At 38.8% G+C, this 20,540-nt stretch overlaps 1 protein-coding gene across 3 annotated transcripts in view; it reads right to left on the bottom strand.

The window, feature by feature from the left end:
- Vgll3 (vestigial like family member 3) overlaps positions 1–20,540 on the bottom strand; it is a 51,679-nt gene that overhangs the window by 29,146 nt on the left and 1,993 nt on the right. The window contains exon 2 of one of the 3 annotated variants that reach the window (XM_029544875.1): positions 9,699–9,984. In XM_029544875.1, coding sequence (XP_029400735.1) covers positions 9,699–9,984 — 286 coding nt within the window. The remainder of the gene's footprint in view (positions 1–9,698; positions 9,985–20,540) is intronic. The other 2 variants (XM_029544876.1, XM_029544877.1) reach the window with 2 other exon arrangements.

Here is a 20,540-nt window from a genome sequence, read left to right as displayed (position 1 = left end):
GGTACAACCTTGGCTACCTCTGGAACACAGCCTCTGTGCTCTGAGAAAATACTTCCCAGAAGATGTCACCTCAATGATGCTGGTCTCTTCTTAATCACAGCTAATTTCTTAGCGCCAGCTAACCAGCATCAATAGTCCCAGTAAGGAAAACGTTTAACTTGAGTAGTTCTGGTATCTTGTTAATCACAGCTGATTCTTCAGCCCCAGCTAACCAGAACCACAGAATCTTCACAATCATCTCTTCAGCATTACCATGGATCTCAGAACCCTTGAAGAAATCTATGAAACAAAGCTCTTCAAGAAATAAAAGGAGAGAAATGTTGCTGAAGCCTTCAGTCATTCTGATAAAGCTCTTAAATGAATGACTGTTTGAGGACAATCATCACTGGTTAAAACAGTACTTAGAAATCAGCCCTAAGGACATTGTAGGGCAGCTTGCCAGGCACCAATCTTCCACTTTGCTGACACACTTCCCATCTTGGTTACAAAAGATAGAATATTTGGTCCCTTCATTACTTTGTATCTCCTGGCACAACCATAACTTAAATATGAAAACTGACAACCTCTGATACACAAAGATGTGCCAGGAATACAAGTTCCTCTTATTGAACCTCGCCAGGAAGATGCCCAAAGCACAGAGATAACATCCCATTTATCTGAATATCTACCTCTTGATTTGTATCAAGATGAAACTATTTTTATCCTATTACTGTATAAGCATTGTGGATATCCACACACAAATTCACATATTGAATATATTCCCTACAAAGATATTATTGCCTTATTTATGAAGTCATCTATTATGACAAGTGAAAATATTATCAGTGAAAGAAGAAATCTGCTTTTTAAAAGCCACTCTTGAAAAATTGAAGCACTCTTTAAAATTCCCCCAGGGAAAATAAAATTAAAAGCAACTTAATATTTTCCCTATTGGCAAAGGGTTCTCCTGAGATTAATATAAAGTTTGCAGGGATCTACATAGCCCTTTTCAACAAACAATACTGAATTTTACAAGTAAGTGATACAATATTGAATGGAAAATATGTTCATGAAAAAAAAACTATGATTCAGGATCACTATGTGATATTTGCTTATTTAAAGGAAAAAATGTGCTCTTACTTGTCTCTCTTTGTCTCTCTTGCTTCTAACCCCTCACTCTCACCCCCCTTCTCTCTTTGTCTTTTCTTCTCCTCTCTCTCTGTCTTCTCCTCTCTTCTCTCTTCTCTCTCCTCTCTCTTACTCTCTTTCTCTCTAGCCTCTCTTTCTCTCTAGCCTCTCTCTCTCTAGTGTCTCTCTCTCTCTCTCTCTCTCTCTCTCTCTCTCTCTCTCTCTCCCCCTGCCTTTCTATAATAAAGCTTTAAAAAACAAAAAAAAGAAAGAAAGAAAGAAAGAAAGAAAGAAAGAAAGAAAGAAAGAAAGAAAGAAAGAAAGAGAAAAAATGTGACACAATGCTACACTGTGCTTTGCTTTGGAGAACCAGTGTGCTTATTTCATATGTACGTAAATTCTTTTTATTACGTGACTTTTCGCTTATGAATACTTAATCATAGTCACATTTGGTGGAGAAGAAAGCAGATGAAAAGCTGCAGGAGCTATTTCCCCGCAACGTTACCTTTAAGGTTAGTGAGAATGATTCAGAACTAGGTAATATTAAGACAGACTCAAATGGGATTCCCGAGCCTTCATTGTTCAACACTCATACAATATTAGCATTTGGATGGCGACAATACTGAGAGTCTTATACATACAAAATAACCTAAGTATGATTTTGTTGAGTTCGGTTTCAGGAACACATACACGTTTATTTATAAAAATGGAAAATAAGGTGAAATTGAGATATTTTCCAATACAGTCTTTCCAAAGTATATCAAGTAATGTCACCATCTTACTTTCAGGGGAGATTTTGTTTCATAGAGAAACAGAAGAGTTTGACCACAGATGCCAAATGTTCTTTTAGATTATTTTAGATCGAAATTCTTTTTAGAATTGCAAAATACTAGGGTACTTTTTATAGCAACCCTACATACCAGAGAGGGAGAGAGAGAGAGAGAGAGAGAGAGAGAGAGAGAGAGAGAGAGAGAGAGCAAAAACTGTGAAACAAATTAGAAAAATATTCAAGTTTGTAAATAATAAAAATAATATTAAATGGAAAATAACACAAAGAAATACTATCATTAAGTCATATGTAATAATCTCCTGCTGACATATCCTTAGAGCAAATGCAAATAAAAAACATTAGTATCCAATATAACATTTTCTCTTAAAATTCACACTAAAGAAAAATTTAAAGAATTGGGGTGCATGCCTCTAAATTCAGCACTCAGAAAGAGGAGGCAGGTGGTGGGGTCTCCAAGTTCTCTGAAACCCTGGATTCAGAGTATCCACCAGGTGAAGGGAGCTAGGAGTAAAACCCTGCCTCTGTAAGGAAGAGGGGGGAGGAGAAGGAAAGAAAAAAGAGAGCAAGAACACTATTTAAACTCAATTCTTAATCTGTAGGTTCTTGATACTTTTAAGAGCCATTCCATGAATCTTCTGCTTCCTATAAAAAGCAAGGGAGTGAAATGTGTTCCATTCTTTCCCGTCATTCAGGAATTGTGCAAAGGTTGCCCTCCAGGGACTTTGTTGCAGCATTTGCTCAAAATTGGCCTCATGACTGCAATTGGAACTAACCCTCGGGGCACTATCATGAGGTGAGTCAGGCCTCACTCTCCTCTCCCTTGCTGTTCTCACTTCCTGGAAGCAGCAGCCTCGGGGCCTCCATGAAGTGTCTACTCGGAATCTTTATTCCCACCCAACCAATTCAGGTTTTCTCCATTCTTTCTTTTTCTCCTGCCTCTGCTTAACCTGGGCGATTCCTTTGGAGAGGCCTTCCCACATGGCTGGGTTCCCCCCAAGTAGATCTCAGCTGCATCAGCTAACTGACAGGTAAATTTATTTTTAAAGTATAAGAAAAGTAAATAAATGTCAGAAATTCCCAACAAGGATGTATTTTAATTGGGATAATTGCTCTGCTATGGCTTATGTGACCGATCCCCTTCTTGATACACATACACATACACAGTCTCTGTCTCTCTGTCTCTCATCTCTGTCCATGTCTCTGTCTCTGCCTCTCTCTCTCTCACACACACACACACAGACACACATACAGGCACAGTCTCTCACACAGTCACACACACACACACACACACACATACATGTACAGGCACAGTCTCTCACACAGTCACACACACAGTCTCTCACACACAGTCTCTCTCTCACACACACAATCATACACACACACACACACACACACACACACACAGGCGCACACACACACACATACACACACACACACTTTCCATAAAAACTGATGTTTCTGTCCAGATGTTCCATGGGCATAAGGAGACAGTCATGTTTATTTTGTTTTCATTCCTGAAATTCACTGTGAGGTTTGATATAGCTCCCAAAATATTGTACCAAAATAAGGTACAAAAATGTCATCCTCTTTACTGTTTTCCTAACAGCTGCACATCTCAAAAGACATTTCCTAGCCCTATGAAGAGTAATTGAATTCGACTCTAACTACGGTTGTCTTAGCATAGACGCACTCTTTAATCTAAAGATTTATTATGGAAATAGATTAATCAAACATAGTTCACGAGTAAATTCATATGTCACACACCAGTAGATTATAATAAATCCATACTACAAGCCAGAGTGTTTAATGCAGGTGTGGGCAGCTTCTTTCAAAGCTATCCCTAAATGGTGTCATTAACATTATCAATAGCCTTGAGTCTTTACTATATCCTGGACAATGCTTTGTGCTGGAAATATGAGCTTCTAGAAAACAGAGTTTCTAGATTAAAAACTCAACAGTAGTTTTCCATCTGCCACGTAAGTGTGATATCTACAGGAAAGAGAAGGCATCTGCCTTAGTGACTGTGTTGCTTCTAGTTCTGCATGAAACCCTTCATGTATGCCTCCACACGTTACTTATAACCCTGGACTGGGAACAGCAGTGAGCACACGTTACTGCTGGAACAGTTGGCCCCAAAGAGATATTTTATTTTACCTTTAGCTCTTTTTTCATTTTAATTTTGAACTTTAGAATCACATACGTGAGCACACTGTAGTTACCACATTTTCATATCTGCCTTGGTCCGGCCAACTCTTCCCATACCTGTTTATCTGTATCTCAAATACTTTGTTTTCTTTGGATAGCCCACCAAATCCAATTAGTGTTCATGTGGAGCAAGGGAAGTAAGTCCTGAATGAATGTCTATTCTTGATATGAGCTCAGCCATGTAAAAGACTAGAGTGCCTTCAATCTTTGGAAATGTCAAAGCCTTCCCTGGGTGGGGCTCCAAGATGGCAAGATGTTCTCTACTATGTGTGCAGATGCTGATGTATGTGTAGAAAATGCGCATTGTAACGTTCTCCTTCCTTGATGGTTATAGCCTGAAGACTGACTTTTCCCCTACTGAGACTTGTTTTTTTTTTTTTTTAATATTTATTTATTGTATGTATATGAGTACACTGTAGCTGTCTTCAGATGCACCAGAAGAGGGCGTCAGATCTCATTACAGATGGTTGTGAGCCACCATGTGGTTGCTGGGAATTGAACTCAGGACCTCTGGAAGAGCAGTCAGTACTCTTAACCGCTGAGCCATCTCTCCAGCCCCCTACTGAGACTTCTATAATGATTAGCTAAATCTATCTTCTTGAGCAGCTGTATGCAGTAACACCTCCTCCCTTATCAACTGTGGACAGAAAATGCACCAAGCTTCCGGGATGCTGTGGCTTCTCCATCTGAGAACGTAGACCCTCAAACCCCCAGTTTTTCTGCACACGTATCTGCCTTTTCTTGATTTCTTCTCTGCCCCATGGGTCCAACCCCTGGAACCATGTAAGCAACCACCAAGGGCTGTCCATGTATGTATGTGTATGAGGCCATCAACTGGAGCATGCTAAACCTACCAGGGATAAAGATGGAACAGAGATTGAGAAGACACCAACCAAGGACTGGGCCAACTGGAGACCTAGTCCCTGGGACAGAGATAACCCTTGACACTATTAATGACTCTGCTATGCCTAGCATAACTGTCCTCTGAGGGGCTTCATCCACCAACTGATGGAGACAGATGCAGAGACCCACACCCAAATATTAGGCAAAGCTTGGGAAGTTTTGTGGAAGAATTCAAGAGAAGATTGAGGGAGCTGGAGGAGTCGAGGAAACAATATCTACATAGTTGACTAACCTGGACTCATAGGAGCTCAGAGACTGAATCACCAACCAAAGAACATTCATGGACTGACCTAGACCTACTACATGTATCTAGCAGATGTGCATCAGGGTCTCCATGGGGCTCCCCTATCAAATGAAGTGGGGGCTGACTGACTCTGTAGCTTCCTCCCATTGGATCCCTTTTTCCTAGGAAAAAGGCTGTTTGGTCTGGCTTCAGTGGGAGAGAATGCACTCAGTCCTGCTTTGACTTGATGTTCCAGGGAGGGATGGTACCCAGGTGGGACTTCCCGTCACAGAGGAGAAGGGGAAAAGGGAATGGGACGAGGGTGAGACTTGGAGAAGACGATGAAGCAAGTGCTGAGGTTGGGATGTAACGTGTATAAGTAGATTAAGTGGAAAAAAGCCTAAAGATGCCATTCTCACGCAAGCTGTTAATAAATTAATTGTTTCACCTTCAAAATATACATGATACTATAATCCCCAACAGAGATCAATAGGGCAGAGAAGTAGCCCATCCTGGGAAGTAATTTTTGAAAGAACACGTAACAGACCAGAGGTCATCCCAATTTTAATATCTGACCAGGGTAAGTGAATAAGAGAATATAAAGAAATCATTTCCATTTCAAAAAATGAAAGACCAATATATTAACACTAGGAGATATTCCATTGTAGTTAAAAAAGTTCACTTCCCAGCAAGAAAGACAACTGGGAACGTAACTCATGGAGAAGATGTAAACTTGATCTGACTAAAGATTGTAGTTCACTGCAGTCAATAAAATGCCTGAACTAGTCGAAGAGCTGAAAAGACATTGAATACTCAGTCTTAAGTGGGATATCCTTATCAACCTCTCACCCTACAAAAGATAAAGAAATATCCCAGAAGAGGGAAGAGAAAGAAAGTCAGAGGCTGGTGATGGATAGATATACTGTGAAATACTGCCCTCAGGGCAGAGATATAGCTACTGTACACACGAACCCACATTAACTATGGCTACCTGTACAAGACCTGTGTATGATCAAACCAGCCAGTTCAGATGGGGAGAGAATCCTCACACCCCATTCCTCAAAGAGATTTAAGTTGATGCTCTAATACTATATTGGATATAGCAAGGAATAAGATGAGGAGCAAAATCCATAAGGAACAGAACCTAGAGACAGAATCGTCTAATTATATGAAGCTTTTTCAATTAATATTGAATTATGACCAATTCACACTGGATATGTGAATCTCAATCATTATACCTGCTCTTTAAGAAAGTTTCTATATCTTTAAGTTTTCCCATCAATTTCAGGCAAGTTTTGAAAGATATTTGTAACTAGAAACAACAATGGCTACATTCAGTTTATAAATAGAAAATAGACAATGCACAGGACATTTTCCAACTTTGCAGAATTACTTATAGCAGCAATTACTTGGTCCTGAGAATTAATTGTAAATAAAACTGCAAACAATATGTTCACCTAGTACATCCGCATTGTAATGCAGACAGAAAGATTGCTGGGGTTTGCTGGCTTCCAGCCCATCTCCAGATTTAGACAGTATTCCTGTCATAAGGGAATAAGACAGAACTTGATAAAACAGGACACCCAAATTTGATGTCTGACCTCTACATGTAGATACACAGGTTCATGCACCAGCAGACATATATACACATTTGCCAGAAAAGCATATAACATACAGTGGAAAACTGTAGGAAGAAAGACAAGAAGTGACAGAGGAAGGGAGGGAGGGAAACTGCACTCAAAGACTTCATACAACTGATTAATTTTTTAAATGCTCCTTTGAACATGTTTTAAAAATATTTGATACATGGAGTGAACTTTATTCACATATTTCCATCTCTTAGTCACTGAATTATATTTTTCTTTGAATATTCACAAAGAGAAGTGCTACTTTGAGAATTGAGGGAATCCACATAAGATAAATAAATATAGTATTTATAGATTTTGCAGGGCAAGAGACAAAAAAGACATGAAACACTGGTTGGACACACTACTCCACATATCTGAGCAACTTCCTTCTCATTACACATTCTAAGTTTCACTCATCTTTAAGGAGTTTTCACTGGCCGGGCGGTGGTGGCACACACCTTTAATCCCAGCACTTGGGAGGCAGAGGCAGGCAGATTTCTGAGTTCGAGGCCAGCCTGGTCTACAGATTGAGTTCTAGAACAGCCAGGACTACACAGAGAAACCCTGTCTCGAAAAACCCAAAATAAATAAATAAATAAAATAAAAAGGAGTTTTCACTGACTATTCCTTCTGTATTGATCATTTTTCCAGAAATAGCCACATGTTGAAAGCCCTCATTACCCACAGGCCTGTGTTCAGATACAACTGTCTTTGAGACGACTTTCAGTATCACTTTCAGTAAAGTAATATCTTGCATGTCACTTATTACATCCTTGTTTATTCCCTGTCTCTATTAGCAACGCCATGAATGTAGAGCAAAGTGCCTTGAAATTTACATAGCATAGAGTAGACCCTTAGGAAACATTTGTGGCAAAGTCAACTGATGAGTCAGCAGGTAGACCAGAAGGCCAGATTTAAGATAATACCAAGACAATGCTGACAATGGCTATTAAAACATGACCACCATTCCTCCTTGTTGTATAAAAATCAAAGAGCCAATCAATGCTTTCCTCTGGTTGTTCTAATTTCTACATAGAACAGTTGAATTGTTTTACAGTCATAATCCTCATACTAAAAGTCTTCTGGCTTTAGCACTATAGATGCCTGGCTGCTCCAGGTAATTTGTGACCCTACTTTCTCTTTTCCATACTAGGTCATCACAGGATTACATAACCCAATATGCTGAAAATGGAACCATTGTACTTATTACTCTCCTGGAACTAATTTATATGGATGTGATTAATTAGTTGGTACATAACTGGTTACCTAAAACCATCTGACTCATGGAATTTTTCTCGTTTTCTTCAAATTATTCACATTCTTTCTCATGAGTTATCAAATAAGATATTGGCTCCTTCTGTAAGCCTTGAGCTCTCAAGGCCTCTCTCTTCCTGTACAGAGGTCATGGGACATACTCATCAATGAAGCAGGAGTCATGTGGGTGACTTCTCACAAGCCTCTATCTGAGCTTATATTCTCTTACCTCTCCCTCTTACAATGCCTCCTTAGTATTGAATACATTTAATAGGAAGCAAAGGGAGTAAAGGAAGGAAAGAAATAGAAGAAGGTGCATTAGGAAGGCAGGCGGAAGGGGGAGAATGACAAAATGAAGCATGAGCAGGAAGAAGACGAGTTTATCTGTAGATAAGGGCCAGCGGTGTCAGCTGAGGTCCTCTTGTGCAACAGCACAGCCGTGCCTGTTACAATGACGTGAGCCATTAGTCACAGATCACAAGACCCTTCTTCAGGTGGACAGCCTTTCCTTGTCACTGGTACCACCCAGGACAGCTGTGACTGGCGATTCCCACCACCTTCCTGTAGGTATTCTGACTCTATAGATGTTTCACAAAGACAACATGTCACTGATTCCCGAACTTGATCTTCATTCTGTTTACCTGGCCAAGCACTAACTAATCTCAAATTAACCCCCACCAATTTCTCAGACCCCATAGGGCTGAGGAACCAGAACACTGCTTTCTAAAAGGTTCTCTCTTGAGACCCACAGTTGTAAACAATTTTCCTGGACACTTCTTGGAACCAGGTGAGCTTGGAACAAAGTATTTACATATAACACATTCCTCTGAAGTGGTCCTTAATAGACTGTACAATTTTTTCCTCTCCAGTCTTGTCAACCACCAAGTCTAAAACATGTCACTCAACCACTGATTTTTTTTTTTTTTTTTAAAAAAAACTAGAACACAGACGCTCGCAAGTCCCTGTGCTCATGGCAAAGAAGGAAATAAAGAACTCTTCAACCCGGAGCTTTTGGGTTTTGTTTACTGAGGTACAAACACTAGCATTAAGTCACGGAGATACTACCTGTGAGAGGTGTGTACCCTGTAAATGGTTCACAGAAATGGAGTAGAGAGAACACGGACGGCTTTCAAAGTCTGTGTTTCTGGGTCAGAATCAGAACTCTGCTCTGCCACTGCCTGAAACACACCTAGTGCAGTGAGCAAGAATACGCTTTTAGAATATGTGGTTTAGAGGCTTACTCAGGCACGCCTATTATTTCGAGATCCACACTGGGCCACATGGGCTTTAGGAATGAAGCTTCGAGCTCAGTCTGGCCACGATAAACTGGGGCCACTTGTATCACTGCTTTTTTTTTTTTTTTTTTCCATGAGGAATTTAAGGGGTGTGACTGCATCCTTTCCAACCCTGCATTCCACATGTGACAAAACTGATCCAGCTGTTTGTCTGAAAGAAATTCCTTGCTGTCCTTAAAAATTAAAAAGCAAGTGGATATCCGTTCTCCAGGGGCAAGTTTCCAGCTGGAGCCTGGTAGAGGCAGTTGCGAAATGGCGTGCTCCAAAGGGCATCTGCTTTCTCAAATTCTTACCTCGCCATAGGGGGGTTAGCCCCATCTTGCTTTTTGAAATGGCAGATTCGGGATGCAAGGTGTTGGCTTGGCCCAAAGCTCTTGAGAAGTGTTCATCCACTACTGACCCAATGTCTCCCTGGAAATAAGTGAAAAGGACACAGCGAGAGTTAAGGTACTCCATCTCGGCAGGCTGGTCTTTCTCCTCCTCCTCCTCCTCATCCTCCTCCTCCTCCTCCTCCTCTTGTTTGCTGGGAAGCGTGACTTCCAGAGAGTCCTGCATCTTGCTGTATACCGCTAACTTCTTCTGGGATAGAATAAACAAAACATAGTATCAAAGACAGTTTGTGGAAAAGCATTAACTAGTTAACTTTTCACTTTAAAAAACAGAATCTAAATATTAACATATGTTTGCAAACTGATTCTCCTTCATCTGTTTTATTCCATCTTTTCCTTCCCCAAACCAGTTGCCTCCATCCCACACTAAGAAAAAAAGTCTGTTATTCCAAATTTGGCCAAGAGAGAGGGCTGTTATCAAATTGTATAATTTCAGAGTGTCAGACAGAGTTTTTGTTTGTTTGTTTTTTAAACCCAGCTATACTAAATGAATAACTTTTTAAAAATGTGACAGATTCCCTTTGGGTTTTTTAAGGCTCAATTTATAAGTACTTTAAACGATTTAATATGCAGTAACATTCTACTTTAGGACAGTGGAGGAGACATGAAAACTAACTGTCCAGGGAAGGGTGGAGGGGAAAAAATAGCTTTTCATAAACGAAATAAACTAAAATAAAAACAGGAATGCACCATCTTAAAAAAGGATTTGGCAGATGTGCTGAACTCATTTCTCAAACATCAAACTGAAATGACAGAGTAAGTCTGTGTGAAGATCCATTTTGCACGGACCATGTTTTTCTTATGTTCCACTCACTACTATTATCATAGAGCGGGAGAAAGAGTTTATTGTGGATTACTGAAAATACTAGCAAGGATTAACTCTTCAAATAAAAATGGGCAGAGTTCAATATCTTAAAGTATCTCAATATACAGTCATACCTACAGTAATCATTAATATATATTATCCAAGAAACTCTTAAAATCTCATATATGACTTGAGTTGATTTTTATATCTATAACTATCTATATCTACTATTGCTGTATGTATTTAAAAGACAAAGAAACTAATGTATAGAGAAGTTAAGAAAGCTGCCAATAGTCACAAAGTATATGTCTGGTGAAGTCAGAATGCAAAGAAAATAAACAGATGTAGACACACATTGTACAACCATGTTGGGAGACAAGGTAGAAATCTCTAGTATGGGGGTGGGAGTCTCCAAATAACCATGGTCAACATTTACTGAGTGGAAATTTGGCAGCTAATTGCTATTTTATTATATCAGCTTTTCATCTTTTCCAACATTTTCACTGACTGTGTGTGACTTAAAGATTAACAACAACTTCACTGTGAAAGATACATAAAAATACACTCTGGGTGACCTCATAAACATTCCCTATGAATAGCATAACAACAAAATCCAATTTTTAAATTTAATATCTTTTCATATCATCTTATTTTTCTGCAGAAATTATACATGCCGGAAAAATAAGTGTGAATAGCAAAACCAGATAATTGCAAAATCCTCAGTAGTTGTACATGTATTAGCACTATATATATAGTCCGGTTTAATGTTTCTTATGTAATTACAAGTTTTAGAGCCAATAACCACAAATCATAAGTTTATCTTTAATTAATCTATCATTTTCTTCTGGCAACAAATATATTGTTCTTTTTCCAGTTGGTGCCAGAAATGGACACGTGATATGGACTGATGGATATGTGGGAGATGTTATTTAAAAATATTTGCCATTTTTTTAATTTAAAATTTGTGTCAATGTGGTTAGTGGTTTCTTACAAATAGGTAATTTATTCCATGTGAATGAATATGTCTTATTGATGAACAGGTAGTTATAAAGCTGTCTAGTTATACTTCTTCTGATCTACTTTTGTTCAAATTTGACTATGAAAGCAAAATACCCCACTTTAAAATATGTGACAAAAATGCAGGACCTGAGCTAAATAACTTTTAGATTTTAATTTCATTTATAAAATTAAACAAACAGTATTAATTTACTAGTCTAGTAACTGTGCTGTTTTTCTGAATGTGTGAATATTTACTAAAAACCAGCATAGATATAGCTATGCATAGCTCTGTCCTACCTATTCTGGCTTATTTGAAAGACCACTTGTATACTGAAGTGAACTTAAAGCTGATACACAGAGTAGTTTTTCTCTTCAGAGTGTTCATCATCACCCACAAGACTGATGAGGGTGTGTTTGCCCATACCTCTTCTATACCTTTATTTTATCTTTATTTTTTTAACGTTTATGTGAATTACCCAGATACCTAACATAAACATAAAATAGCTTTGTGATAAGTGATAAGCACCATAAGCCATCTCAAGATTAATTGCTGGCAGTTGTATTTAAACTATAGATTTTCATTTTACAGTTGCACAGCTTTGCAAATGCTGCATAATTCAGGGGGACTTTTTCTACCAACCATGGGATGGCTGACTACACATAAATTCATATTTAAAAATCACATCCCGGTCCCTAGGGAGTAAGGTAAAGAGTAAGCTGTCTAACTCTGTGAGGAATTGCATTGTCTTATAGAAAAGTAACTATCATTCGTCTAATTTATAAAAATTCTGTCCTTTGTTGCTCCATTCACTGATGCTCTGAACTCATATTTCATACACAGACAACATATCTCTACTTGTGCAACTATACCTGACAAAATATCGCCTGTTCACACTGTGGATACCTGTAATTTTGTCAAAAATGATCCTATGATCCACTAACAACAGCACATACAAAGGCTTATGGTTATACTTGCCTCATATTTTGCTCTAATTTTCATAAACTATAGTGAAACTACTTGAAACTATTTACATTTCCGACATATGTTTAACCTTGAAATATGAAGTAAGAATTTTAAAGTATCTAAATGGCCTGATCATTACCAAGACTGCTAAGTCTGAATATGCGTACGTGTTGGTAAGGGACAGGGGGAACGAGGTGGGAAAGAAACAGAAACACATCCCTTAAGCCGCTTCATGTGGCTTATATGGTGACATCACACAATCTAACTTCTCAGACGTGAGCACCAACCACTGCATGAAACCAGTGCTCTCCGCCTTTCCGTGGAACATACTCCTCTTTTGCTACATTCTATACGCTCTTGGCCTTTGATTCTTTCATGCTACCCCCCTAGGGTTGCATGTTTTCGATGGGAAAACATAAATCAATCTAAAAGTTGAGATTAAGTCTCCAAGTGTCAGAACATAGATGTGCAGAATTGAGAAAAAAAATGCCACCTAGTTTGTACATTTTTCAAAATGCAATCACTTTCTATAATGTATCCAAATATCAGATTAGTATCTATACTCTTCTTACAAGATTGTGAAGAATTGTGGTTTTTTTTTTTTTTTTAAGCAAAACAAACAAAAAAAAGAGCTCTTAAGAACTGTGAGTTGGGGCTACAGACATGGCTCAGAGAGGAAAGCGCTTGCCAAGCTGAGTTTGGGTTCCCCATACCCATGTAAACACTGCATAAGCTTAGAAAGCAGCCTATAATCCCAGCACTGGGGAAGCAGTAACAGAAATCCCAGCTGGATACCAAATCCATGAGCTCTGCCTTCCAGTAATATACCCTACCTCACTATTTAAGGCGAGAAACGACGGAGCAAGACAGTCAAACTCAACCTCTTGGCCTCCACACATGCCCATGCACACAACCAAACATTGCCTTATACATATGTATATCAACAATCATGTGAACACACATGTACAGCCATGCTTGTATAGCATACATATGCGAACAGACGTGTACACACACACACACACACACACACACACCAACCAACACAGAGCCAGCTTGGTTTGAATAATACACACTGCTCAGTAGAAGGCATTTTCTCTACACAATAAGATATCAGTTTAGTGAAACAAGCAAGGAGTTAATAGGCTGTGTTAAGGCCGGCTCACAAACATGAAGGGTAGAAGAGTGAAGGAAAGTTGGCTCAGGCAATGCAAACCCTAGTGATCACCTCAGAGCTTGCCATCAGGCCCAGCAGAAACAAACTTTAACAGGAATGAGCAGGGGGAAAGGATTTTGTCTGACAGGAGAAAGACTTCCAGGTCAGAAACCAAATACCACTAAACTCCCCAAGGCTTAAGCAGCGAATACCAAGGACTTGTTTTGCATGTGTGGAAAGTTTCATTCTAAGGAAACAAAACTATTTTAATGAATCACTGAAATCACTGGATATTTAGAAAAATGATCTGAAAAAAAAGTTCTATTGACTGTCTATTTCTGTTTTGTGTTAAACAAAAAGAAAATAAGAAAGAGAGAAAGAGAGAGAGAGAGGGAGGGAGGGAGGAGGAGGGAGAAAGGAGAGGTTTGAATGACTAGTCTATTTCAAAAGCATTAAGTCCATAAAACCAACCCATTGATCTTTTATCACGTTTTTAGAATTTACTTATAGAAAAGATACTTTAAACTATCTCAGAGATCTCTGGGCTTATCAGGAAATATGTAGTTCAACTGGTTTAAGGAATATATGCCAAAGAACATCTTTCATTTTATAAGTTTTCAAATAATATTTATTCATTTGTGTGTGTCTAAGTATGTGTGCATGTGTTTCTGGGTGTTTCTATGTGTGTCTGTGTGTGAATGTGTGTGTACTTGTGTATGTGTGTCTATGGTTGCATGTGTGTATTTTCAGGAATGTGTGCCACAGCTTACACGTGGACATCCTCTGACCTCCTGAAGGAGCTAGTGGAAGGACAAGGATGAAATTTAGGTCATGAGGCTTAAAGGTAAATACCTTCTCTTGAGAGCAATAGCCTTTGTTTTACTTAATTTTCTCTTATATGCAAATATTTCCCAGAACGATTTCTCTCAATTTGCATATGCAAAAACTTCTTTCCTTAGATGGGATCAGTTGACTACTAACAGCTATGGATAAGAACCTGTTTCTGTCTACAAAGCACATGCTGAGACGACATGCCAGTGTGCTGGAGTTGCTAGAAGATGATTATTTTGACTGAAGCAGCAAATTGAAGCCAACAACATGGCATCGCATGATGAGAAGAATAATTTACAGTTACTTACAACCTTAAGAACCCAGAGATAGAAATATGGGTGATCTGGAGATGTAACTAGAGCCCTTGTCTGGCGTGCATGGGGCTCTGGATTTGATCCCTAGTACCACAAAGGAAAAATAACTTTAGCTTAAAAATGACAACATCTTAGATATAGCTACTAAGTAATACAATGACCTTAAAAATGTATATATTCCTAGATGACAATGAACTTCTATGCCTAAGTAGATAGTCACTGGCTAGATATATACTGCACTTGTTTCCAATTTTTCTGTAAATCCTATTTTGGAAATGTGAACAGTCAGTTTCTAAAGAATTGACAGTCATACTTCAGGAAGCTGTGTTTGTTATATTTGCTTATTTTCTTTGTCAATTATTTTCTTAATAGCAGAAAAGAGCAATCAAAAATGCATTACTCAACATGATAGAGTTGGAACACATAGCTTCCAAATAAATCAATTCATTATAAAAAATCTAACCTACCTCCCTCAAGAATGAAAATTTTCTAGTTTTTACAATGGTCAAAAAAATGTGCCACGGGCCGAGAAGCAATTTCAAAATTTGCATTCCCAAAATGTTTTAAACTATGATCACATCATTAGGGAATGTGTTAATTCTCAAAGCAACTACTTTGAATGAAACAAGTTTCCCTTGTATAAATTTCTGGTATATTTGTAATCTCTTAGCTAGACTTAAGATACAACCTCTATTACAATTATTTATCACCCATTCATTCATTCATTCACTCATTCATTCATACATTGTATCTGTGACTTTGCAAATATTTGGATATACAGAATGAAAGATTCAGCCAGGGCCAGAGCTGCATCTGTTCACATGCTTGGAAATGTCTTCCTAAGGAAGCAATAGAGACTGCTGCCCCTGTGAATTATGTCTTTTATAAATCCTATTATTTTTCTGAGTGTCTAGTATTCCAAAGTTTGCAAGTAAGGCAAACAAGGCACTAACATTAGGCTAACTCAGAACTGTTTTCAACTTTCTATAGAGGTTCATTTAGTAAAACAATGTTAGAAACCAAAGTGATAAAGATGACTTGGCCAAAACTAATTCCTCGAATCTGAGCAGCAAGCAGTGGCCCCTGGTAGCCCCTGGCTTCCACTTCTGAAGGTAGGGAATGCTGACTTCCTTATCCTCTAGGTCTCGTAATAAATACGGATATCTATAACTGCAATGTGTAATCTTTATATCAGCTGTATCTTCAGATGCATTCCCATTTTATTTGGTTTCCTGTATAGGCTACCTCTTCTGATTTTACAGGGTACTAGCCAAAACACCAAATCTACAGAGCACAGAACCCTGACATATTCCCAGCTGTGGGCCATCTAGCTCAGCTCCTAAGAGCTAGCCACGGTGCTTCTTTTATCTATCTTCACATAAACAAGAAAAGATGAGGACATCTTTGCAGACCTCCCTCAGCCCTCAAGGAATGATATAGATGGAAGAAGAAAAGACACCTGTTGAGTTCATCTTCTCTTTGCTCATCTTTGGAGACTGAGTTAAAAAAAAAAAAAAAAAAAAAAGTTAAGTTTCCCTAGTTCAAGCTCCACTTGTAAATTACTGGCATAAATCTGGAATCCACTGAACTATCTACAAATATGGCATTTATGAGTTGCTCTAACAACAGCTGTGGAGGGCTAGTGGTTCAAGGCACTCTCTGGGTCAGCCTAAATGAGTCGTCAAAGCATAAAACCAGCTGCTCAAAGACATGCATTTTCAAAAGCTCAGAGCAGGCAGAGCTTTGCCCTGAATGACTGCCTTCACCGTGCATCAGAGCTGAATGTCATCTACTACAGGTTTTCAACTGGAAATACTGGAACCTTCTTCTGGAGACAATACTTTTTTCCCCCTCTCTGCTGCTGGTTGTATACATTCTGAGATTTTTAAAATGAAGAAGTTCACTGGAAACGGGACCAGCAGAGAGGAGATCCAATTCAGGAACATGTTTTAAATGACAGTCCTCTACCTGACAGGTTTACTTTGGGACCTGCCCTAGCATCATGCCCATTATTGCTTCTGTCTCTTGGAAAACTCCGCAGACAGTCCAGTGAGGTTAGTTTAGTGTCTCACCTGTGGTAGTGAGAAGAGATCTTAAAGCAAAACAGTAGGCTACTGCTCCACACCATTTCCATAGATATGCACCCTCTCTGCATCATCTCAAGCTGTGGGGAGGGTCTACCAAATACTAGGGAAAATGGGTGCTTTTTGCACATCAGTCAAATCCATTTTCTTAAATTTCTGGTGGCACTACCTCCTGCTGGCCTGATTTCTTGGTGAATACATGCTCACTCTGTGAAACTCTGAACAATTTTAACCCCACCCTCTCTGGCATCATTGTGATCTCCATGGTAAATCACTGCTCTGTCAATAGTTTGCTTACTTTAAAACTTAACCATTTCTATCCTGGACTTCTTTTTGCCAAGAAATCACTAGGACTATGAGACTGTGGACAGCCTAAGCTTTCAAGTCTTTGCCATCAAGATAATTTGTCTAACATGGAATTAGAGGGGCTGCTCTCTTTCAAAGAAGTTCTGTATAAATCCTTACAAATACACTTAAGTCCTTGCTTATGTTTGTAAGACAATTAAATCCTCTGCCTTAAATAATTTGACTGTGCGATGAAACTATTTAGGTTAAACCTGAGATCTTACCTCTGAATAAATCTAATTTTATGTTTGAATAGTAATGAAATCTAAGATGCATAAATCTGACTGTTAAGGTCATTGGTTGCATTTAATTTTAAATAAACCAATGTTCATTTGCGAAGTAGATACACAACTTCTTTAAGAATACATGGAGAGCAAAAATCATTAGCATAATGCAACAGCTTGCAAAGAGACATTGGAATTTTAAGCTTACGGAAAAAGAAAAAGTACACTACCCAAGACTTGGAAAGAATATCAAGATCCAAGGCCAAAGAATCTACTGCATATTAATCTTCCTTATCAAAAAGGAGAAAAGCTGATTGGGGTGCAAAGACAAAAAAAAAAAAAACAATAATAATCTGTTGTGTAATGAGGAGACAGAAAAAGGTCTGGGAAACTGCGTGCCTTGTTACAACGATGCCACCCCAGGAAAGGAGATCTGCTGGTCCTCATTCTGTTACCAGTCAGCACAGAAATTTTAGCCAGGAATTTCAACCCCATGGATCTGGGTTTTCCCATTTATCATATGTTTCCTGTCCCCTAGGGTTTTCCCATGTCAGAAACAGAATCTCAGAGTCATTTTCAAACTTAAGCAAGGTACCAGAGAAGCGACAGTGAGTTTGAAAACCCTTCACAAGCATCATTGAGAGCTTGCCTACCAAACTTGGCTTCCACCCAGCTGCTCCCCTTAAAGAAGACAGAGCAAACGCGTTCTAACTTACAGGAAGCTGATGGTGACCATTAAAATCTATATAGACGTGGAAACTCAGCTACTGTTCTCCCTTTGCCATGTCTTCTAAAACCATGTGAGTCTGGAGGCTTGACTCTAAGTGACCTCCTGAGTTTAACTTTCTTAATATGGGAGAGGATTTAGACAGCAGACCGTCTGCCTTTCAGATGAGAAGTCCCCTGGGTATGAAGGGAATCTTATGATTTCATATTGTTGCCCTCAATTTTTCCTGACACGTCGTATTTCGAAACGTTGTGCTGTTTCCTACTGTCACTAGCAGACTACAAGCCACATTCCTTTCTGTTCACGTTCTGCAGTGTCATCAGCCTCAGAGCATGTGCTGAGACTGAGTCAAGACTTCTCCCAGGGAGCTCTGGAGGAGGGCTGTCCAGAAGCTATGGAGAGAAGGCGAGGTTGAGGACTAAGCTGCTCAGAATCTCCCAGTAAATTCTGCCTCTTGTAACTAATGCTCCCTGTAAGATTTAAGCCCAGCACACAATCTCTAGAAATTAACCCCAAGGATTATAAATGTACTCTTCAGACCCTGGCAGATGAGCTTGATTGGTTGAACTGGGGTAGTACACGATAGTGTGGCATTTATCTGCAGCTTGCTGGTGTTTTTGAAACATTCATCCTGTCTACACATACAATAAATAGGTTCAATAAGAAAAAGAAAAAAAACAAAAACAAAACTATGTTTCAAACTTTCAGATTTAGCAGAAAAGCTGATTGAACATATGGCTAGAAAATAAATTCTTTTCATTTCTAAAAAAAAGAAAAAAAAATCAGAGATGAAAAATGCACCCCATGCTTAAGATCAATCATAATGAGCTATTTCATAAACTAACATCTAAGCACTTCAGAGCGAGGAGTGTGTGTAGTTTACTGGTAAACTGAGTACCTAGCACATGTGAGAGCCTCCATTCCATCCCCTTGCCTTCCAGAGAAAAAGTAAAAACAAACATACAAGAACTGAAGATCCCCACTTTTGAAGAGAGACTACATCTAAGGAATACATTGCTACAATTGAATGCACAAGTCCTACCCCAGAATGTCAATGTCCTGGCATCCTAATCTCATGAATGACCACAATGATTTTTGTTTTTTGTGTTTTTTTTTTTTTCCCCTCCTCAACAAATCCAGTTGTTTTTATTTTCGTGGTGGTTGTTGTTCAATGCAGGAAGAGATACTGCCCTCACTTTTGTCTCCCAAACGAAATGCTATTAGGGGTTGCATCCCATGTACAGAGAAAACAACCTTCACGGATAATAATGATCAAACCTTACGGAATGCAAAAACAACAAAAATATGTATTCTCAGATGACCACATTGGGGCCAAGTCAGTATTAGGACCACTTCACCCACGCACTGCATAGTCTAAAAATGCTGTCAGGCGGATAAGAATGTCCTGACTTACTCTTTTTTCCAATAGAAAATATAGGTCATCAAAACAAGCTCCGACAGTAAAAGAACAACAGTGACGCTGTCAAGGCTCTTTAGTCCAATAACAGGCGAATAGTGTGTGGACTAGAGAGAAAATTTAAGTACCAAAGAAACCAATTTAATGAGAGAAGTGTACAAGTGTGCACCTCTCAACCAAATCCTTACAGTAGACTCAGGCACGACTTAACTGACGTCTATAGAAGTTTAGGATGGAGCAGAGGCTGAGTGCTTATGTAACTTCCCAACACAGACAGCTTAGGCTCTTTTTTTGTGCTTTATTTTTATTTTCCTTGTCAGATTGCTGATAGTTTTTAAGCAAAAGAATGGAATTTGGGGTTCAAACTTAGGTCTATTGCAAAATGAGATAAAGCACTCAGAGACAGTTCGAATTGAAAACTAGCTTTCATGATGAATGATTTTTCATTTGTCTAATTCGGCCTTTGATTTTTTTCTTTTTCTTGCTGAAGGAGAGTAACAATGCTGACCTCTCCCTACACACTCATATTTCAATGGGATTAATTTCATAATTCCATAGAAGACAGCCATGTTCACAATGTCTATGATTCCTTACTTTTTCAGGAGAGAAAGTAATCTCTCTGAATATCTAGAAACATCTAAGTCTCCTGCTCATCCACATTCCAACCGTTAATTGAAGGCCTCTACAGCATGAGAGATGGACCAATACCCAAGGTCTCTGCCTGAATTGAACCTACAGCGCTACTATTTTGTATGCATCAAAGAAAACATGATGAGTAAAAATGTTTCTGTTTGCCATTCTTGACCAGGAAATACAAAAAAAAAAAAAAAAAAAAAAAAACTCTTCTCCTATCTCTCCCATCAAAGGTGATTTTGTTTTAAAA

This window comes from Mus pahari, chromosome 12 (assembly GCF_900095145.1).
Source record: "Mus pahari chromosome 12, PAHARI_EIJ_v1.1, whole genome shotgun sequence".
Taxonomy (NCBI): Eukaryota; Metazoa; Chordata; class Mammalia; order Rodentia; family Muridae; genus Mus; species Mus pahari.
The sequence above is the reverse complement of the archived record's forward strand: the minus strand, read 5'-3'. Positions and strand labels throughout refer to the sequence as shown.